At 40.8% G+C, this 22,324-nt stretch overlaps 1 protein-coding gene across 1 annotated transcript in view; it reads left to right on the forward strand.

Annotated features, from left to right (window-relative positions):
• Positions 1–22,324, forward strand: part of PHYHIPL (phytanoyl-CoA 2-hydroxylase interacting protein like) — a 52,974-nt gene that overhangs the window by 22,632 nt on the left and 8,018 nt on the right. Inside the window, exon 2 of the mRNA XM_054034906.1 lies at positions 14,518–14,714. Within this exon, the coding sequence (XP_053890881.1) occupies positions 14,518–14,714 (197 nt within the window). The remainder of the gene's footprint in view (positions 1–14,517; positions 14,715–22,324) is intronic.

The raw sequence follows: 22,324 nt of genomic DNA on the forward strand, positions 1-22,324 counted from the left end.
CTTTGACTCTTTGGGCCCAGTAATTCCATCAAAATTAATACAACAGGCCATATATACACCCTCTGCTTCCTTATGTTCCTGTGCGAGTGGCTGTGGCCCCCAGTCATTTTCCTTTTGCCTGTAGCAGCGAGACGGCACCTAGCGATGTCCAACTCACTGGAGTGCAAGCGCGCAAGCTGTTCTCATTTTAGATTTCTGAAAACCTTCAGAACAGCCTTTAATTTCAACATCATGGACTGAAAAATCCTCATCTGGATCACCCAGCCCCCCCTCCTTCCCTTCCTCATCCTGGTACAGATCCTCTGTACTTCAAGAAGGACCTTGAGATGGCAGATTGAAAACCCAAACCCTTGTCTATCCTGTAAACAGACTAATTTTTCTTAAAGACAGGCACAGCAGGTGCGTGTTTTACCTGGATGAATCCCACATCCTAAGCAGGTTCTCAGTTTGCCTCTCGTTCTGAACTCAAATTCGAAAGTCCAGAGATGCAAGACTGAAACTCCATCTCTTAGAACGATTTATGAGAGTGGTGTCAGCCGCAGAAGACCTAGGCTCCAAGATACTCTAATGGTCAAGCCTGCAGTATCTAGTGCTCCATTGAGCTGGCAGATAATGCCCAAGACCTTAGTGGAGAAGTCTACATTGAGTAAATAATCAGCACTGACCATAGCACTGGACCCATCAAGACCATCAACATTGAAGGCGATGCCCCAGATGTCAAAGCAGGGCACAGAAAGAGGATGCCCAGAACACAGGGGCAGGAGAGAGAGCACAATGTCCTCTCACATAGAGAGATGCAGAAAGGCATCGGGAAGGGGGGATAAATCCTCCAAAACTCATCCGGCACTGAAGATGAGTGAAAAGGAACAGACTGCCTGGCAGCTGACTCCATTGGTACCTTGCCCAGTGCATCATACTCCTGTTCAATCACATTCCATTTTTGCATATGTTCTAGTATTGAGATACCTGCAGGATCTTCTTCAGACCTACCCCCAAGTTAGTGGCCCAACTCCAACCTGGAACCTCAGTGGGGTCCTTCTGTGGCTCACGGAGCCCCGTTTTAAACCTCTGTCAGATTGTTTATTATACCGCCTTACCATCAAGCAAGCCTTCTTAGTTGCCATCACATCAGCACAGAGTCAGCGAGATCTAAGCTGGACTGCTGTACAAGTCACTTTACAGGGACAAAGTGGTGTTAAGACCACACCCAAAGTACATTGCCAAGCAGCCTCACACCTTACCAGTCTTATTCCCGAAACCTCACTCTTCTCCACCAAAAAAGAAACTTCACCGTCTGGACATCTTCAGAGCTCCACACTCTTACCTAGATAGGACTTAATCCCTTCTCTTTGTGGTCATATCAGGTGTATTGAAAGATCAAGTGATCTCTTCCCAGGGACACTCAAAGTGGATTGCACAGTGCATTTCCACCTGTTACCAGCTGGGTGATGAGTCTTTCTCCCCAAACCTCAAGGCACTCTCCACTAAAGTACAGGCAACATCATCAGCCCGCTTCATAAATGTGCCAATCTTGGAGATTTGCAAAGCAGCCATGTGGAGTAACCCACTGACCTTATGCACTTGACATGGCAGCCAGGGCAGATGCCAAGTTTGGAATCTTTGTTTGATTGATCAACTATGACTGCTCAGTCCCACAATCTGGAAGAAGATACTGCTTGCCTGTCATGTAGAGTGAGAGCAACGCTGACACATACTGAAAGAGAGAATGGTTACTTGTTCTACAGTAACTGTGGTTCTTTGAGATGTTCTAATCAGTGTGGATCCCTGGATCTGTCCTCCATTCCTGATTTTTGGAGTCCTCAGCAACATAGATTTGAAATTGTGAGGAAACTGAAGAAGGTCGCAGCTGCCTTGCCCGTTATGCCCTCCCACAGGAACATGGCAAGGCCCCAGTGGATAATGGTACCCAAAAGAATCTGTTTTTGTGCTCATAAGGTGCATGGGCACCAACTGTGGGATCTATTGACTACGTCATCTTGAAGAACCACAGTTACTGTAAGGTAAGTAATTATCCTTTACCCTTTGTATGGAGCAGATAGACTTTTCTTCTTTCAAATAGAAGGAATTATACTTCTAAATCTTTAGGAAAATGTGTCTCTATGGTAAATTGAATTGTTGTACATTTGTGGAATGCACTTGCTTTTGAAACATAACCACAGAGAAACATGCTATTTGCAAAATATTTACAGAATTAGGAATTTAAAACAATGTAACAACAACTATGTGATGTTGATGTTTGGTTTTGTCGGTAAGAGTAGTGCAAGGTGCCACATGCCAGCGTATTTGGATATTTTGTTGATCCCGTTTTCAGTGTTCCTGAGTCATCCTGGAGTGGATTTTTACGTTTAAGATGTGCCAGTATAGCAGAGGGAAAGCTTACCCCTAAACAATTCTCAGTCTTCTGGTTTGTGATTTGAATGCTGATGCACAGTGTTAGTAGCATCTGGTGTACCACTTATGGAAAAGAGCAAAAATTATTGGAGAATAGAGAGAGGAAAAAGTTTAAGTAGAGATCATTTTTGTTGTATTGGTGTTTTATGTACATACATGCCAGATGCATAACCTTATAGTAAAGCAATTTAGTGTGATAACAGATTGCCTGTTCAGTATATATGCAGTGACACTTTAGGAAAACAAGCAAGTTAGGGAAATTTACAATAGCAGAGCTTTACTCCCTGAAAACCTACTTGACAGTTTGCCACAACGGACTGCACTGAGCATTGTCTTTCTCTGAGTGGTCAAGGTAAATCTAACTAGTGAGCTTTTGCTTACATCCCACTTGAACAGGCATGAATGGTTAATAGAACTCAGAATTTTTGAGCCCAACTAGGTTATCTCAAGGCTTCTGTTAACTATCCTAGTCTTGATCTTTCTTCTAGAATGTTCACTGTTGTGGTTTTCCCAGTTTCATTAGGCTTCTCCTTTAATGAGGAATTAAAAATGGGTGAGAGGCCAAAGAATGCTCAGGGACAAAATCTGTGTGCTTATTTGTGGTGAGGCTGACTCTGTCATGCCAGAAGCCTTACACAGTGCACAGGCATTGCCGAGGTATAAAAACCTCCAAGCCTCTCAGCACAACTGAAGCTGGACAGGAGCAGCCTTTCACCATATAAGTTTCTCTAGTCCAGATAGGTCTGTGTGAGACCTTAAAAATGGAACTCACCTCTAAGACATATTTCTTCCCTCTTCTTTTCTCCCAAACTTATCTTCTGTGATAGCCAGGGTTTTTGTAGCAGTCAAGGCGGGAGGGATAGCTCAGTGGTTTGAGCATTGGCCTGTTAAACCCAGGGTTGTGAGCTCAGTCCTTGAGGGGGCCACTTAGGGATCTGGGTCAAAATCAGTACTTGGTCCTGCTAGTGAAGGCAGGGGGCTGGACTCGATGACCTTTCAAGGTCCCTTCCAGTTCTAGGAGATAAGATAAGGCAGTTAGACCTCATCAGCTTTGTCAGGCAGAGTGAAAGTAGCCCTCATTCCCTCTATCCAGTCAAATAAATGGGCCATCTGTGACGTATTGGGGATCACCCAGACTGGTAATCCAGTGGCCCGCAGAGCAGTTTATTTGGAGGAGAATTTAACCAAATGCAAACTTACAGCATTTCTGATAGTGGATACCTCTTTAGGGAACTCATCTGCCAAGGGCAAGTTCTTTTGGCCCTAAGGGAGCCAACTGATGGCCCTGTCTAAAATGATCCTCTGGTCCTTTTGGTCATGCCTTTTATGGGCTGAAGCGGAATTTGGACCAAATAATAAATATTGTTGCCCAGCATCCCCTCATAGTGGTGGTGTCAGGATTTGAATCTTTCAAAGGGAATTTCTCTGTCCAGTCTCTTACTTCATTTCTTGCTCTTCCTTGAAGTGCAAATCTGACAGTGCTCAGGAGAAATGATCTTGCTTTGAGTCCACACAAAAGTTCCCAATACGAAACAAAACAAAACTCCTGTTTGCACCCATAAGAGTTCTGTTAGGCACAGGAATATTAGAACTAGTCTACACTAGAAGCTGCAGCACGTCTGGTGAAGATGCTCTGTGCTCACGGGAGAGAGCTCTACTGTCAGCATAATATATCCACCTTCATGAGAGCCGTTAGCTATGTTGGCGGGAGAAATGATGTAAGTTATACCAAAGTAGGTGGTAGTCTAGAGCTGGCCTTAGTCTAGTCTGACTATTCATTGGTAGTAATCTATCTAAAGAGACAAAAGAGAAACTCTTCTCTTCAGGTTAAGCTTGTTGTTCCTTTGGATGGAGAAAACCCCTCTTCTCCCTAAAAATGGGGAAAGGTGGTAAGCCTTTTTGGGGATACTGTGAAGAGTCACTAAGTTTTCCCCAGTGAGTCGACTCTTATTATGGTTCAAATGATTCCAGATAAAAGTTATTTACATTCTATTGAGTGAAATGAATTTATTTCTGTAGCCAATTTGCCTCCAACTAGGTTTCTTTATCTCCCAACCTATAGGTATATGTTCTTATAAGTGCTATGGATTTCCTGGCTGGGAAACCCAACGGGAACCTTAGACAACCAGTGTTGGCTTTTAAAAATTCTGCAGTTTCATTAGTCACTCTTGCCTGTACAAACACAAACCCATGTAGAGAATGATTTTGTCCATTGGAAGGATACCATCATATGCAAGAAAAATGTCTGATGTGCCAGTTCAAAGAGTAGGTCTCTATCATATTGGGTGAAATTCACCCCTGTGCAGAGGGCCATCAAAATGACCTATGCACCATTTATGTCACATTTAAATCCTCAAAATAGGACCTAAGTGGAAGTTAAGTTCAGCACCTGGCTATATTTCATCTAGTGTGCATATTATCTTCCTGTAACCACAGTAAAATCATTCAGTTTGATTGCCTTATCAAGCTTTTATTGCCTCACCTAAATGCTAGTTTTATTTATGGGCTAAGGTTTTTTGTTTGTTCATTTTAATATGCTACATACAAACCTGACTATTTGATTAATGTGAGTTAATCTTTATGTACAAAATTCCATTCTCATGAGTGGATCAGAGACGAGGAGTCATGACATTGTTTCACTTTTACAACTTGGAAAGTGGCTTCTCTAGATTTTTTTTCCTGCTCCAAATAGGGATATGTATTTTCTGAATACCTAGGTTCCAGGGGATCTCTGCAAGGAAGTGTGATTGGACTGAAACTGGGCGCACCAATCGAGATTCCACTGTTTTGAAGTTTGTCAAAATGCAGGCCATGTTAAATGCAAAAGATATTCCATCCCTTGGGCAGAGTAAATGATTTGATGCTGACACCTTAGATGCAGACACCAGACTGATGGATGGTCACATGTATATCCACATCTAAACTGTAATGTTAAAGTCACAAACTGAACAATAAGTCATCCAGAACGCCAAGTCGTTTGTTGATGCTCCCTAAAGGACATGTTTTCCAAGATCCTATGAAATTGCATTGTAGCTTAGGAAACATGTAATACTGTTCTCACATTTCTCATGGAAGATCACAAGAAATTGCACCCATGTTTCTCACATCAAGACTCAAAAATTACCAGAGATTTACCCTTGAGCAGGAAAACCTCAGAACCAGATGACTTGCCCTTATCCTTGCAAATGATGTCTTCAGCAAGAAGTCAAATAAGACAGTGGACCTGCACATGGTAGGCCAGATTCAGAAGTGGTGTAAATTGTAATGTACACTACATATTGTTAAATAGGTGTAATTTACACACTGATCGGGCATGAGGATGGGATTGTAGCAGGGGAAATAGCCAACAGGAAAGTTTAAAACATCACAGAGGGCCCTTTTATCACTTTCTTACACCCTTCTGTTGGTTGCTTTTCCTGGTTCAACTCTAGCTAGTATGTAAATTACACTCTTATTTTTACTGTTTTAGAGATGTATAATTGTCACCATTATTTATGTTACCTCTGAATTTGGCAAGGTGTTTCACAGGAAAATTCTGTTCTGATATTACAGTTTTTTAGTATATGTAGATACACATAAAATCCTAGATGCAGATATGGAACTAACTATGGGTTGAACATTAATCATGTGCCAGGGAATTATCAATATGAAAATTCCTCCCACAGTCCTCCTAGAACCAGAACCACAACATGTAGGTCCAGGGGGCAAGCAGAGGATAATTTTAAAAAATATCCACTGATCTTTTCTTGCATGGTAATCCATAAACAACAAATGGGTATTTTGTGAATCCACCACACAGAAGGATTTCATCTTAAGTGATGATTATGTCTTCTTTTAATTGCCTCTGCTTTAAAGAGTGCCGTTGAAATTGAATGAATGTTTCAGAAGTTCATTTTGCTTTGAGAATACAAACAGTCATGCTTATTATTGCTGTAGGGTTTTTTGTTTTGTTTGTTACTTGTTGATAGGTGCTCATTATTTCATTGTATTCAATCATTTCCAGGTACTGTTTTCTGTGAATGTGTTTGACTGATGGATAATTCTTCATGTTTACACGGTGCAGCAGACTGCACAGTTACTGTGAGAGGTGGCTGATATCATGCAAGCTAAGCTATTTGCATTAGGGATGGAGTTATGGGAGTGAAAGCATGATTTGATTGCTAATACAAATCACATCAACTCTGTAGCGAGTCTGAATGCTCAGTAGTCTCACTGCAGTGTGTCTGGTGCATAGCCTTCCAGCATGAGCCTATATTTTTAATGTGTTGTCCACATGATGAATTATATGCAAAATAAGGTGGGGAAATGGTATCACATATATGCAAATTATATAGGGACTTGCTAGTCATGCAATAGTTAAGTATCTTTCCATTGTTAATGCCTCATTTTAGATGCTTAATTTGACTGTTAGTGAATATCAGAGCCCAAAAGCAACTATTATTTTATTTTTCCAATTAAAAAATTTCTTCTGTGTATATTTAAAAATATGTATATTGAAGTGAATACCTTCAGGGTCTCTTTGTGGATAACTTAAAAAGCCTTTGTGTGTTAAATGAAAAATCAGTAGGCAAGTTCTCCATGCTGTGGACTTCAGTCTTTTGAGTATTAAGGGAAAAGTGAAGGGTGCTCATATTATTAAAATCAGAAAATGTAGTTATTGTGTATGTACAATCACCATTTTTCAGCAAGAGGTTCCAATAGGATTTTTCTGTTTCATTCTTCCACCACTTCAGACCTAATGGTTCAGCTGCTTGTTTTCTAGGTAGTGAGACAAATTCAAAAGCAATCCCAGACATCTCTCAAGTCTTTTCAGCTTGGTTTTATCACTCCCCAAGTTCTATCATTTGTCTCCAACAGTGACAAGTGAAAGCCATGAATGGTCAACAGAAACGTCAGTGCTATTTTCTTTCTTTCATTCATAGCTAATTTCTGAATTGGGAATATAATGAAAACACTAAATTAAGTATATATTTTATATAATTTGTTTCTACTCAATTGCCGGCATTTTGGTTCAGCTGCAGTAGTGACAATCACAACTGCTTTAAAATTGATTAGACAATTTAAGTTGAAATTTAACTCTGGATATGGCAGAGAGAGATAAGCTTGTGAATAGGAGCATAAAGCATTAATCTTGTGGTTCTCCAACTGATGTCAGTGAAGCTGGCATTTCATATTTATTCTGTGGCTTTGAGCATAAGATTTTAGTCCTTCAGAGTGTGAACAGTACACAAATAAGTAGCTTCCTTGGCTTCTCGTGAAAGGATCAAGAATCCCTTGGACCCTTGGACTGTTTACTTATTAAATAACTAAACTCAGACTTTGTGAAAACAGAGGTATTTGTGAAATGTCTGGTCTCCAGTTCCAGGGGAAGACATTGCCCATTATGTGACACTGGAGATTGGGTTCATTTGGTTATTAAACTTTTCTTTTGAATTTTCAGCCAGAGGACATGTGACAACAGTATTGTTCTTATGTTCCCCTGTTGCCGTTCCCAGTGTTGGAGCATCAAGAAAATGCAAAATAAAAGGGGTAGCTTTAAACAGAAGCTGCCCCATTTTAATTTTCAATGTATAGTTCTCTATTCCAACATTGTGTAGCTTATTTTCATTTTTGCCTCTAAGTGATGTTTCAGCAAGGAAAGATCCAAGTCATCCATAAAGAACTGACAGAGAGGCAAATACGAAAACAGCTGGCTACCAAACCATAGTGGTAAATTCTTTTTAATTGGGATTTTGGATTACTTCAGAGCAAGCATCTACTGGTTAAATTGCAATTTCTGTTTGCCCTAGGGTTTATTTCCTTTTGTTAACCTATCCTTTGAGTGATTCACTACTAGATTTCAGCATGAATGGATGGCCATGTATCAGTAACATCGTGAGATGAGAATAAAGGGGTAAATTAGATGCTGGATAGAAAAATCTCTCAAGAGTAAGTGACAATGGGAAGCTTTAAATGGAAATTTACACGTGTGATTGGTCAATTGTAGAACCTCTGATATTCCACTTGAGTCCCACTTAGCTTTTGCATACCCCTCATACTACCCCTCAAGAGGGCTAGATTTCATCAAACGTGTAAAAGCAATTTGGGTGACGATACTGAAAACAGAACTTCCATGTTCCCAACGGTGAGGTCTGTTCCTCTTGGAGACTGTTCTGCAGTTTAAGTAGTTGAAGCCCCATTGCTTGAGTGATTTAAAACTGGATTGAACAACATTAGAGAATATATTGTAAGAAGCAATCCTTCACTAAATGGCAGGAAAATAGACAAACTAACCTAAAAGGTCTTTTCCATTTCACTTTCATCCGCACTGAATCTTATGTCAGTCTTTTAAAAGTGAAATAATTATTCTGGGTGCAAAGAACCAAACTAAGGAATATGTCCAGTTAACTAATCTGGTATAATATATCCAGTTCACAGATAAGTAAAAGTAAAAATATTTTGGGGGCAGGGGTGGATATTGTAAAAGAAACATTGAAAATCATTCTCACAGGGCACAGCTGCAATAAAATGGGAAAACTACCACCTTGTACTAGCAGAGTTTTCTAATACAAATTGGAAATGTATATTGAATGTATTCTGTTTAACCATTGCCCTCTAGTGGATGGGATCAGAACTTGCTTGACTGTGTGTCATGCTCATATTGCTAATTGCAGAGGCCTTCATCTTGCAATCTGATTTTTGTGGATGTAAGGATCCATCTGAACAGATCCAACTGCAGGATTTGGGGTCTGAGTTAGTACTTGGGTTCAAATGGCAGGGGTTAGCACTTTTGGAAAAAGAGGATCTGAATCTATTCCGGCTGTTGCAATGTTGTTCTGAACGGCCATGGTGTAAACCACCATTACAGCCATGAAGTTCATAGGTGGTAATAGATTTGTGAACTACAAAATACTTTTAGATTTCAACTGCATTGCTGCATGTGTGGTATTTGCCACTGTACCAAAGAAAAAATATGACTGCTGTGAAGGAAGTATAGACTGTCAAACATGATACCAGTTCTTGATAATCTAATATGAGGAAAAAGTTTAGTTGGCCTTCTTTTCTTTGGTAAAGAGGAGACTTGAAATTGTCTTAATAAAAACTACTAAAATTAATGAAGAGATGGACTGACAGTTGATTGAGATAAATCATTTGTACTTGTGATGACGCAGATAGCTAAGGATCTTAATGTAAATATTAGAAAATGAAGGGCCAATATGGATTCAAAGAGAGCCATTGCATTCAATAAACAGAAAATGAAAAATAGGAAAGAAAATTAACAGGATTAGCTCATACAACTTCAAGAGACACCTAGGTTTGCTTCTGGAGAAAAAGTGAATTGAAGGATTTAATTTTTTAAAAAAGAAGGAAGGTGCCATTCAAATCAACCAGATCTGATTGATGCCTTGATAGCCTTTTCCTGTTACTAAAGTGTTTTACATACTTAGGGGTGTTTATTCTGGAAAGCCGATCTTAATGAAGAGTGAGAGTCAGTAGTGAAACGTGAAATATTATCATGTTCATAAACTGTGCCTCTTCATTTTTTTTTCTGATGTAGATAATAACATATAAAATATACATTTGCAATTCAGATGGGGGAAATGCAATGCCATGCAGGAAAGACCAGATCTCCAGAGACATAATGAGCAAAAGAGTGGAATGAAATAATTATATGATACAGTAGAACGACATGGCTTAGAATATTTTTTTTCAGTCTCTAACAAGGCCGTATTGTTTGCAGGAGATGTGTGAATTGTGTTTACAACTGCGTGGTTGTTAATTTAGGTATATTAAACTCAATATTGAGTTAAGAAAAAAAATAGCAGTTTGCACTACACAAATGTTGACACTGGGAGTATAATGTTTGCAACTTCAGTAGAAAAGGTATTTTTAGAAAAAAATATTATTTTTGGAAAGCAGCCTTTTTTCTTGTAACTGACTTTTGAACCTCAGAGGAGGGAAAAGAATCCTTTTACCCCATGCTGTTCTTTTTTGGAAACACCTATTTCTACAGTCACATCAATCTAAAAACAACTACTGTACCAGACTTGGAATTATAAAGGTTCAGCTTTCACTCAATGCTGCACCGGTACAGGTTGTCAAGGATTCTGCTACCTTTACGATCCTGACAATCTTTTTAATTTAACTCTTCATATATGGTATTAGTGGCTATCCCTGTGCAGCTTGTTGTGGGTAGCACTTATTATTTGTTTTTAATATTTTGATTCCAGCATTTTGATGCCATGTTACAGATATAAAATTATCATTTATCTTAATGTGTGCCCCCACCCCGTGTGTGTGTGTATGCGTGCACATTGTCATAAATGAATGCAGTGCTCATGAAAGGTGTTGGATGCACAGATCTAGGGACTGAAGTCTTTCATCTGCAAACACAGCATAGGCAGTGGTGGCACAAGTTTACCCAGACTGCTCTGCCAATGTGCCTCAACCCTGACATTGAGGGACAACAAACAGGAGTGAAAGGATAGATTTAGTCACTGTGCCCATTCATTCCTCAGCTTCTCTGCTGTGTCTGACAACTAGCGTCAGTTGTAATGCTGCTGCTTTCTGGTGATGTGGACCCTTCACTAGAAACTGGCTCTAGACCACTGCCTTATTTCACTTAGGTCACTGAAATGCCATCAGATGGTAATTACTTTAATTCAGTAGCAACCTGAACTGGATTGCAATTGAGACCATGTTGCACAGTGGGAATGGGGAGCTCAGGAACTCCCGGGAGCTGTTCAGTAAGATCAGGCCTGTAAAGATGAAAGGTTCTGTATCCTGGTACTAATTCTGGGATGCTGCGGAGTTTAAAAATCAGCAGTATTTAAACTAAGACAAAATTAATTTAAAATAGTTAAGAATTGGAACATATCTGTATTTACATCAGGGTAAGGGCCATGAGGGAGGAAGAAGTGGCTACTGAGACAGCAGTATACTTTGGAACACTTTGTTATACAGAACATTATAGGTACTTCTGACTTTTGGATCTCCTATTTCCTGTGGTGTGGACTTTATAGGAGAGGTAGTGTAACTTACGATGGAGGCGTGTGTTTGCCCATGTATTAGGAGTTATTTACATGTCAACTCCGCTGCTAGATTTTCATCATGTGTTGGTGATTATAGATTTTTTAAAAATATACAAAAATATTTTAACAAACATTAAAAATAATTTTGAAATGAATGTCACTTTCTGACAAAGTTAGAAAAATCTACTGGTACACTTTCAGGAATGCCAGGGAATCCCTAAAGACAAGTGAGTACTTGGTAGGGTTCTGGTAAGGAGCAAGGGCATAAGGCTAGGATCACTATATGAGATATTTAGTTCAGTTTTGTATCTCATGTATTGGTCTTGCTTCTCTCTCTGCTCACTTCTCATGGTCTTAGATATTCCAGTGTACCAGGACCCTTCACCCTGTCCTGAACCGCTTACACACTTTACAGGCTAGACTTCTCTATTGTTCATTGCATGTGTGTGTATTTGAAAATTACAAAGAAAGCTAAAATAGTTTTACTATGGTTTTTATTCTTACATCTGCCACACCCCCCTAACATTACAATTGTGTGATGATATCAATAATAGTATTTGTCAGAGAAAAACAGCTAACAAAGCAGAGGTTAAGTATCAGAGGGGTAGCCGTGTTAGTCTGGATCTGTAAAAAGCGACAAAGAGTCCTGTGGCATACCTACTTCATATTCACCCAGGAAAGCTTATGCTCCAATACGTCTGTTAGTCTATAAGGTGCCACAGGACTCTTTGTCGCTTAAAGCAGAGAGTGTCATATTCCATCTTAGATTCCTAAATTCTGCTCATATCACGTTTGTATTTTTAATTCCTAATGAACAGCTTATCATTTTACTAATATGAACAATCAGGCCAATTTTTGAAAATTTTCAAAAGCCTGTGATCAGATTTTGTCTGGGACCAACAGTAAATACATAATACTGATGCATAAGCACAAATATAGAATTTGCACACACAAAACAACCTCTGCTTTACTGCACAAACTTGGTGTACATGTAACCCATACACTTTGTGGGTATGGAGTTGTGGCCTATCTAGTGGCACTGAGACTACTTAAAGAGACAGAGGTAATTGAGTAGGCTCTACAGCCTTAGCTCATGTGGTAGAGACTCATGTGTTCAGCCCCAGAGATTCCAAGTTTGATCCCGGCAACCAGGGTCTGTTGGTGTTACAAGTAGGGGCTTGTCTGGGATTTCAACTGGGAAAACTCTAAAGCTTGGGACGAGCTTCCTCAGCTAGGGGAAGTATGTAACCCACACAGCTTCTGGGTGTGGTGTTGTGTTGTCCCATCTAGTGGCACCGAGACCACTTAGATAGAGTTAAATGAGTCTGATCTACAGCCTTAACTAACAGCCAGTTGGCTTTTAGCTCATGCAGTAGAGGCTCACGCTTTAAGCTCCAGAGGTCTCATGTTCAATCCCGCCTGCTGGCGACTGGGTTGTGGGTGTGTTACGTACACTTCTGTAAATTTAGATCATGGTGTCCAAAGTTATGTATTCTGTCTAGATGGAAGGGCATCTGGGTCAAATTTCAGAGGTGGTGTTATCAGGCAGCCGGAGCAATGCTCCAGCAGCAGCCGTATTGATACAGTTTGGGACCACAGCTTAAAATGGTCAGGCCATGCCCCTCCCCACCATCTTCCAAGCGCTGGATCCTATGGAACTTTCAGCAAGTGCAAAAACCTTGGTGGGGAATGGGGAGGACTTTTGCCCTCCCACCAGCCTCCCCTCATTGGTACCACTGCCTCTAACCCCAGTGTAGTTGTCAGTAGTAATTCCCCCACACTCCTTTTTTTTCTTCATCTCTCTGTCTTCCTCCACATCTTTATCTACTTGTTTCTTATCCCCTCTCTTTTCCTTCACATCATACTATCCATATACCTTCACTGCTTTTTAGCTCTCTGTGCTGTGTCCTTTTCTCTTGCTCTTTTCTGTTGTTGATTTGCATCCCTCTACACTCTTAGGCAATGTGAGTCTGGCAAAGATCACCTCATCCCTTAACACTTGCTGGCGGCGCCACTGCAGGGAAGCACTCGCTAGGCAGGAGTGTAGGGAAATACCTAATTTTAGTTCAAGTGTTGCTTGTGGGGTCAGTGGACAATTAGTTCTCTCTCTCTCATGTGCATTTGTAGAAGTTAGAAGAAGCTTCCTGATGAAACTGCAGTGAAGTTCAGATGTACAAACATTGCAGATAGAACCAAGGGACAAATTGAGACTATCACAGTGTCAATATTTGATGCTTGTTGCAAATACGACAGTATCAGATTTTATATTTTCATGCCTCTTGTAAATGTTGAAAGCGTTGGTTTATACTTGATGTTTGAGACTCACTGCTAGGACGAATTCCATTTCTAATGATATTTCTTACATTTGACAGTCAATAACTGCACTATGAAATTAAGTCATTTCTGGTCCTGTTAACTTTTCACTATTAGCCACCAAATACTTCATATATCTCTGTGGAACCATATATGTAGTGGCACAACATCTTTGTTGTATAATTTACTGTGATCCAGATTGTGGAGCCCTTACTCATGTTGATGAGCATTTACTTATGTGAGTATTTCCACTGACTTCAAGGCAACAGCTCATGTGAGCAGGTGTTCTCCCTCCCCCCCCCACCCCACCGAGTATGACTTACAGAATTGGGCCTTAGTGTTGCTCCTAAGCTGTGTGTATGTATTTTTGTAAAAGAATGGTTGGAAGGGACCAATGCTAAAAGTTGAAACAGTCATACTCTAGTGCAGTGGTCGGCAACCTTTCAGAAGTGGTGTGCCGAGTCTTCATTTATTCACTCTAATTTAGGGTTTCGCGTGCCAGTAATACATTTTAACAGTTTTAGAAGGTCTCTTTCAATAAGTCTATAATATATAACTAAACTATTGTTGTATGTAAAGTAAATAAGGTTTTTAAAATGTTTAAGAAGCTTCATTTAAAATTGAATTAAAATGCAGAGCCCCCCGGACTGGTGGTCAGGACCCGGGCAGTGTGAGTGCCACTGAAAATCAGCTCGCGTGCCGCCTTTGGCACGCTTGTCATAGGTTGCCTACCTCTCTAGTACATATTTGTCTAATGCAGTCAATGTTTATTTTTACACAGGGAATAAATCACAAGATAGTGGGATTGCAGAGATGGAGGAACTTCCAGTCCCACACAACATCAAAATAAGTAACATCACATGTGATTCTTTCAAGATTTCATGGGACATGGATTCTAAATCCAAGGACCGTATTACTCACTATTTTATTGATCTAAACAAGAAAGAGAACAAGAATTCCAACAAATTTAAACACAAGGTAATTTTTTTTTTAAATAGCAAACAGTGAAAATGCATGATCTTAGAATAAATAAATGTAAATGTTGTGACAATCCTCCTGACTGCCCTGGAAAGCCACATGCTGAATTCACTAGAAAGCTGGGATTTTTAATAGAGCTGATAAAAAAAATTCCCAACAAAATATTTTGGGAAAACTTGTTTAAAAGGAATTGAAAAGAAACATTTTGATCATGTTAGAATATTCTGTGTAATTTGTATTCTATTATAAATTCAAGTTTAAAAGTCATATCAATAAAAAACATTTCAGTTTTATAGAAATTAAATGTTTTGAGTCAAAATAATTTTTTGAAAATTTCATTTTGCAGGAATATTGAAATTCTTTGTTTTCATTCCAATTGAAACCTAAAACAAAGTTTGAAACAGCAGAATTTCCTGCAAACAGCAGTTCTGGTTCCCCTACAGCTCTTATTTTTTGTTACACAGTTTGTGCATTGTGCACCTCTGTGTATCCATGATGTCCTCACAACAGCAATACGTGTCTTCGTGACACAAGACTCGGTAATGGGAATGAACTTCTAGGATGGTTTCCAGCGGTCCTTCGCCACCTCTTAATGCTTGTTCAGAATGTCTTAGCACACTTGCTCATATATTTCAGCAGCTATGACCTGAATACTTGCTCTCTGTTCTTTCCATTAGTTCTCTATATGGTGGTACACTGAATTTGTTTGCGCTCATGGGGGCTGATCCTGTATGCCTCAAATCAAGCAAAACTTCCATTGACTTCACAGTATTTTAAAGTGCTGTTCGAAATGTAGCAGAATGGACTGAGATGGAAGTCAAGGGACGACAACCTTATCAAAGGCACAATCACCTGCTGGTTTAAAATATGTCAGCAGGATCCATAAAAGATGAGTGGTATTAGAGTACAAATACCCAATGGGACAAGATCAAGTCATTATAGCTTTAATGTTACTAACACTTGTATCAGTTAGGGCTTCTAAACTAATGGGTTAATCAGGAAATGTTTCTACTAACTTATGTTGACCTTTTTACCTTCAAAGGTATTTTTACCATGACCACAGTTATCTTTATATTTATAACCCCTCTCTCCTCCCTCATTTTTCCTGTCCTACTCCTTTGGTTTTATGAGATGGTTGGAAGTAACATTTTGTGTGTGTTGTGTACCTGAAAACCATCATCGCAATTTTAAACAGTGAGTTTTAAAACATGATCTAGTCCCAATCCTCAGATGGTGTAAATTGGCATAGCTTCATAGACTTCAATGCAGCTATGCCAATTTGCACCACTGGATGATATGACCCATTTATGGTTGTGGCAACAAATAAATTAGAACAGGATTTCTTGCTGTTTATCTTGCTTTTGCATTGGTAGCCTTTGAAGTTAAATTCCCATTTTATGTTGAAAGACTAAACATACTTTTCTTCTAATAAAATGCTTCCTCAGGTGGATTCTTGATTCTGGGTATCTCTCTTAATTCATATTTTTTTTCCTCTGAGTACAAATTAATATAAATTTGTTGATGTAAAAGCTATGACTGTCCAGAAAGGATCAATAGCAAATTAGTGTACCTGTTACTTCAACATTTAAGTCAGTTTATAAACTGTTTTTAGATACAAGTAATGTAATAAGGATAGGCCATCATTTTTTATTTTGTTTTTCTCAGCAATTGCCTAGCTCCTCACTGAGGTAAATTCTTAGTCAAAAGGAAATGGATAAATGCTTTTGTAAAACAGCATAGGGTTGGTGGTGTCAATTAAAATGATGGGTAAATAGGATCTGTTTTGTGTTGCTGCATGTAACTTGAAACATGTTGATACTAATTTGGTTAGTGGACATGTAAAAGCTGGATTTCTTCTGTTCAGATGGATCGAAATAAGTATGGTAGATGGGTTTTAGGGGAGAACTCCAAGGACCATTATTTTAATAACTTAATAATAGTACATGTCAAAGGACATTGTGTTTCATTTAATCTGTCTCTAGTGCTAAGAACAGTTTTAAGCCACCTGCCATATCTACAAATAAGTTTGTTTCAGAAAAGCGTGGCACAAGCTTAAGTACTCTGCTAAATAGGAATAGGGGATTACTCAGTGTGTTTAATATGTTGACACATACAAAGGCTTCCATATATTATTATTTGTAATAGTTTATACTTATAGCCCCTTTTCATCAAAGGATCTCAAAGCATTTAACCCAGGTGAGTAATTTATTATTCCCATTTTACAGATGAAGAAGCTCAGGCACAGAGAGGTTGACTGAACCCTAGACTACACTTAAAATGTAGAGTGACCTAGCTAACAGTCACATCCCTGAGTGCCATAAGTAAGGTGACCTAGCCCCTGGTGTAGATGCGGCAAGGTTGACCGAAGAATTCTTCTGTCAGCCTAGCTGTTGCTGTGTTGCTGCAGTTCCCGTAGAGTGGACATACCTTGAGTGACTTGCTCAGAGTAAAGCAGTGAGTAGCAGGGCTAGGAACACAACTCAGTTCTCTTGACTTTATCTGCTCTACCTACTGATCTATCCTGCCTTTCATTGTGAGGCAGAAGATCTTGACTCCCAGAAAGCCATAACAACGTATGCAAATAATAGTTTATATTTTGAATGAAGTTTTGTTCTTGTTGTATAGATGGTCATGTAGCCCCTGTGTCAGTCTACTCACCACAATGGTGCCTCCTGCTGGCCATTACAGGGATTAGCTCTGCCAGCGGGTGCGCCCTCTTCAGGTGGTGCCTCTCCTGTTGTCTCCTCCGCCTGCAGACCCGCCTCAGTCCAAGTACCACAGCATGCTCTTCATGACTCGGCCCCACAGCCGTGTTGCCATGTGTGTTTTCCCCCTTCTGGGGGTAGGTATCACTTTCCACCAGTCTAGCCACTTCCCCACTGGCTCCCTCTTTCCCCTCCTCCCCCTGATCACTGCCAGCAGCTACTCTGTCCAAGATGCTACCCTTGTTGCAGCCTGCCAGGAACACAGTCCTCACTCTGTAAGCTCCCCAAAGCAACTGACATTGCTCTGCCCTGCAGCTCCTTTTGTATGAGGCCCTTATGGGCAGCTCCGTGCAGCCTCCTACCAATTGGCTGCTTCCTGTGCAGCCTCCCTAGGCTGCCAGGAGGACTGACCTCCCCTGCTCCTTCCTGGGAGGGGCTATGGCAGGCCCAGGAAGCCTCCATTAACCCCTTCCACTTGGGTGTGGCGTGAACACCCCATCACACCCTATTCCAAAGCCCACTGAAGTTAGTCTTTCCGTTGTCTCCAGTGGGCTTTGGATCAGGCAAATAAAGCACAGACTTTTGTATTCTTATTTTAATGCAGTGGAGAGATCCAAAGGAAGGTCACTAACTCCTCCTACCCCAAAGAGAGTCCTCATTCGTCACTCTTCAAAGGTCTATATCTAGCTATCCAAATGGGGAATGAAACAGGCAGAACAATTTTTGTACACTGTTGCTGCAGCTGGCTCATTATACTGTAACCAACTATACTTTTAAAAGTGAACATTAATTGAAATAATAGAAAATGAAATCCTTAAAGAATGACGTCCCCAGATGATTACCTGGTTCTTTAATGAGGTTCTATAGCTGTGTTGATCTGACCACACTACGAACCAAAAATGAGCTTGGATGTAGACACCTGGAACAACTATGAGCTGCACCTCTGAAAATCAGGTCATTTATTTAGAAGCTTAATGAGTCACCCATACATAAAAACTTGCCCTCAACTTTTTTGTGTCTGTTTCCCTGTTGGTAAAAAATGACATGATATTTGTTCTTCAGGCAGGTGTTAAGCTTTAATTTATTAACATTTGCAAATCACACTGAGGTCCTAAGATAGTGCATATTGTTATTTATTACTGTAGTATCACCATATTTGTGGAAAATGGAAATGTGTATGTGAGGACATCTGTAGTTACTAAAATAGACTTAGCAATAACAATGATAATATTTTGTCTTCCATGAGAGAATCTCAATGCACTTTACAAGCCTCACGCCTTATCGCACCTTTTTGAAGTACGGAAATATTGTTATTCCCATTTTACAGATGGGAAAACTGAGGCACAAAAGGTTAAGTGACTTGTCATGGTCACAAGTAAATTTTTGGCAAAGCCAGGAATTGAACCTAGGTCCACTCTTATGTTTACCAATAAAAGTGACAGACAAGAAAATCAAGAAGAAATGGAGGAAGAAAGAACAGAAGGCAAAAGCCCTGGTTTTCAGGTGTATTCTAGCCCCCTTTTGCTCTTCTCCGGCATAAAAGGGCTGAAAAGCAGCAAGATCTTTCCAACAAGGAGTGGGAGGGAGAGTGACTTGCACACACTGTGCTCTCACTATTCTGTGCCATCAGACTATTTCTTGGGGACTGTTGCAGCCCCTCATATACTAGAGCTGTCCTATCTTATGCTGATGGCCAAACCAGCCTCTGCAAAACACAGAATCCTGACGGTACAAAGGTGACATTCAGCCTTCTCTGCACATTCTCAGACTCAGCTGACCATTGGGGGCCAAAAAAAAAAAAAAAAAAGAAATAGTGCCAAGTGATGTCTCAAAGTGCAAATTTGTTTCTGAGGTTAAGGTAACTATCTTGAAGAAATTCCCTGGATTAGAAAAGTGATCACGTTAGTCCTTTTTGTAAAGGTTGTTATTTCCCATCAACATAGAGGTAATTCCCTTTTTTTTTTTTTTCATTTTGTGATTGGAGGTAGATAGGGCCTTTCTGGTATTCTAGAACAGGGGTGAGCAAACTTTTTGGCCTGAAGACCACAGCAGGGTTGCAAAATGGTATGAAGGGACAGGTAGGGAAGGCTGTGCCTCCCCAAAGCGGCCACTGCCCCCTATCCGCCTACTCCCACTTCCCACTCCCCTCAGAACCCCCGACCCATCCAATCCCCCCTGCTCCTTGTCCCCTGACCGCCTCCTCCCGGGACCCCTGCCCCTAACCAGCCCCCGTGGAAACCCCACCCCTTATCATTTCCCCCCCCTTCGCCCCCCCCGTCCGCTCCTTTTGGAATGTGGCCCTGCGAACATGGGCAGAGGACTCAGGAGGAGCAGGGGCAGCTGGAGAGAAGCAGCTGTTTCTCCTTCAAAGCACCGCTTCTCTCCGGCCGGCTGTGCAGCTGCCTGGTGCTCCTCCTTAGTCCTCCGGCCACACTCCCGCCACCTGCACCGCCTGCCTGCTCTCCTGTAGGGGGTGCACCGCTGCTGAGCTGCCTGAGTGCCCGGCCCTGGGGTCCCCTGTTGTTGGGGGGGGCCCCGTGCCAGGGTACCCTGTGTTCACTTGTAAATCTGCCCCTGAGCCGCGCCACCCGGCCGGAGCCAGCCACACCGCTGACAAGGTGAGCTGAGGCTGTGGGGGAGGGGGCACAGCAGGGGAGGGGGCCGGGGCTGGCCAGGAGCTCAGGGGCCGGGCAGGACGGCCTTGCGGGCCATCGTTTGCCCACCTCTGCTCTAGAAGAATTTTCTGGTATACAATAATGTGATGGCTGTGAATATACATTTTAGAGGTATGAAGATGTAGAGCCTTCAGTGGCAAGCCCAAGAAGGCAGAATTAATGGGGGCAATAACCACCTCTATGATATGTGCACAGAAACTAGCTCCAAGATTAAGACAATTTTTGTATGTTCCCAAGAAATATGATAAGGAGGCTAAATAATGATTGCATCGCTAGCAGACTGATGAGTCCATTAGCTTTGCTGAGTGCAGTCTGGCTGGAGTCCTATAACATCTATTTAAGATGTGGTTTTGTGTAAGGTCTAGTGCTGGGGACGTGAATGTCATTTTAAAACCTTTTTCTTTCTCATCCTTGTTTTTCCTGCTTCCCTCTTGCTGTGTTTCACTTAGTTAAGGGGAAAAATCCCATTAGTGAACATTGTAGTTTTCTCAAAACACATTTCAGTCTGGAAATTCAAAGTTTAAGGCTGCACGTTAAAAAATAAACCCAAATACTAAAGTATGAAAATGTACAAATAAGGTAACCAACCAACCTTAACTCTTCACTGTCCCATCCTGCTCATCTGTTGCTGTATGCTGAGTAGTGACATTATGATGAAGGATGTGTGGAGGACTTTATAACCTATGACTAGGGACATCTTAAGTCTTTATTTGCAGAGTTGGCTCATAGAGTCAAGGACTCTGAAATATGTGACTGGTTTTGTATGTCAATGGCTGTGATTCCTTACCCACGCTGCACCGCTGGCCTGGATTCTGCATAATATTTTCCATTTATTAAAGAGGACGGTCACCCTCTTTACAGTAGTGACATGCCCATGCTAAATCTCACAGTATGACACTAATTTACCATTGAAACTTCCCACATTGGGGGGGTGGGGGAATCATCCCCCAAACCATAGAAATAACTGGAATGGGAGCTTTCTCAGCCAGTAGTTTAAGAGACTGGGCAATTGAGTCTTTGACAAAAAGAGTTTTTCCCTCAACAAGTTGTTAAGCGTCTGAGTAAAATAAGTATTAAGGAGAGAAAATCAAGTGATTTTAAATGAAATCTTTTCTCTCAGCTAATCAGTTTTCACTTTCTTGTTATGTCACATTCCTGCTAGTTTTTCCATTTCCAAATAGTCCTCCTACACAAACAGGGAAGACAAAACCTGTTATTTCTAATATAAAAACAAACAGAAAAGAAATCTTTTTTCTTAATTAAAAAAAATCATTTCAGACCATGTTTATGGGTCACGCAGAAGCAAAAGCTTGAGGTTTTTAGTTTTTATTTTTTAAATTTCTAGCTAGCTGGCATTTGTGCTTGGCTGAAGCTAGGTTAATTTAAAATGTCCACTGTTCATATGGCAGCAGCGACTGTAAGATGCTGTGGCTCCCATCTGCCACCCATCCCATGTGCAGAGAATTCCTTGCACATTCCATCCCAACTCCAACTCCCACACCACGCCAGTGCAGGGAATCCATCGCCACTGCCTCTTGCTTTGATTCCCTCCTGCCATAACCGCAATGTAACCAGTCCTCAATTGCCCAGATCCCTTTTCACCATTTGACCTTGATACAATGAATCCCTCATCCCCGGTGAAAGCAACCACTCCGCCCATTTCCTTAGGCAGTGGTTCTTTCCCAGCAGTTTCTCAAATGCAGATTCTCTCACCCCAGTCTCTGCTCCCACAATGACAGTCAGCCTTTGTAGCTTTTAATCAATGAATACTGACAGTCTCTATTCGCTATTCTGATGAATGGAAAAATTGTGGATACATCACAGCTCTTTTTTATTTGGTGCTCTGGTAATACAAATAATACTAACTCTAAAGTTACCTGCCTGTTCCCAAACATGCTGCTATATCTAATACCATTCAGCTTGCTTACACACAAATAGGGAATAGAAGATTACAATTAAGTTAATGGATATTGTCCGTTTTATTATTATTGCACAGCTTGTTCCCAAGATCAAGACTGTTACCATCTTCTGCAGGATTTTGAAGGATGCAGAAATCAGCCATGTTTCCTGCATAGTACTAGCAAGGAAACCTTGTATACCATCTACTCCCTTGTGGCGAGATCTAAGCTGCAGTCCTTGATGTTGTGGAGTTCAAGCATTTCAGCATCTTGTGAGCTTTGCTAGCTGCAAAAGAGAGCCTCCATCTTTGTTATCAGCACACTGTAGTTTG

This window comes from Malaclemys terrapin, chromosome 7 (genome assembly GCF_027887155.1).
Source record: "Malaclemys terrapin pileata isolate rMalTer1 chromosome 7, rMalTer1.hap1, whole genome shotgun sequence".
In the NCBI taxonomy this organism is placed as follows: Eukaryota; Metazoa; Chordata; order Testudines; family Emydidae; genus Malaclemys; species Malaclemys terrapin.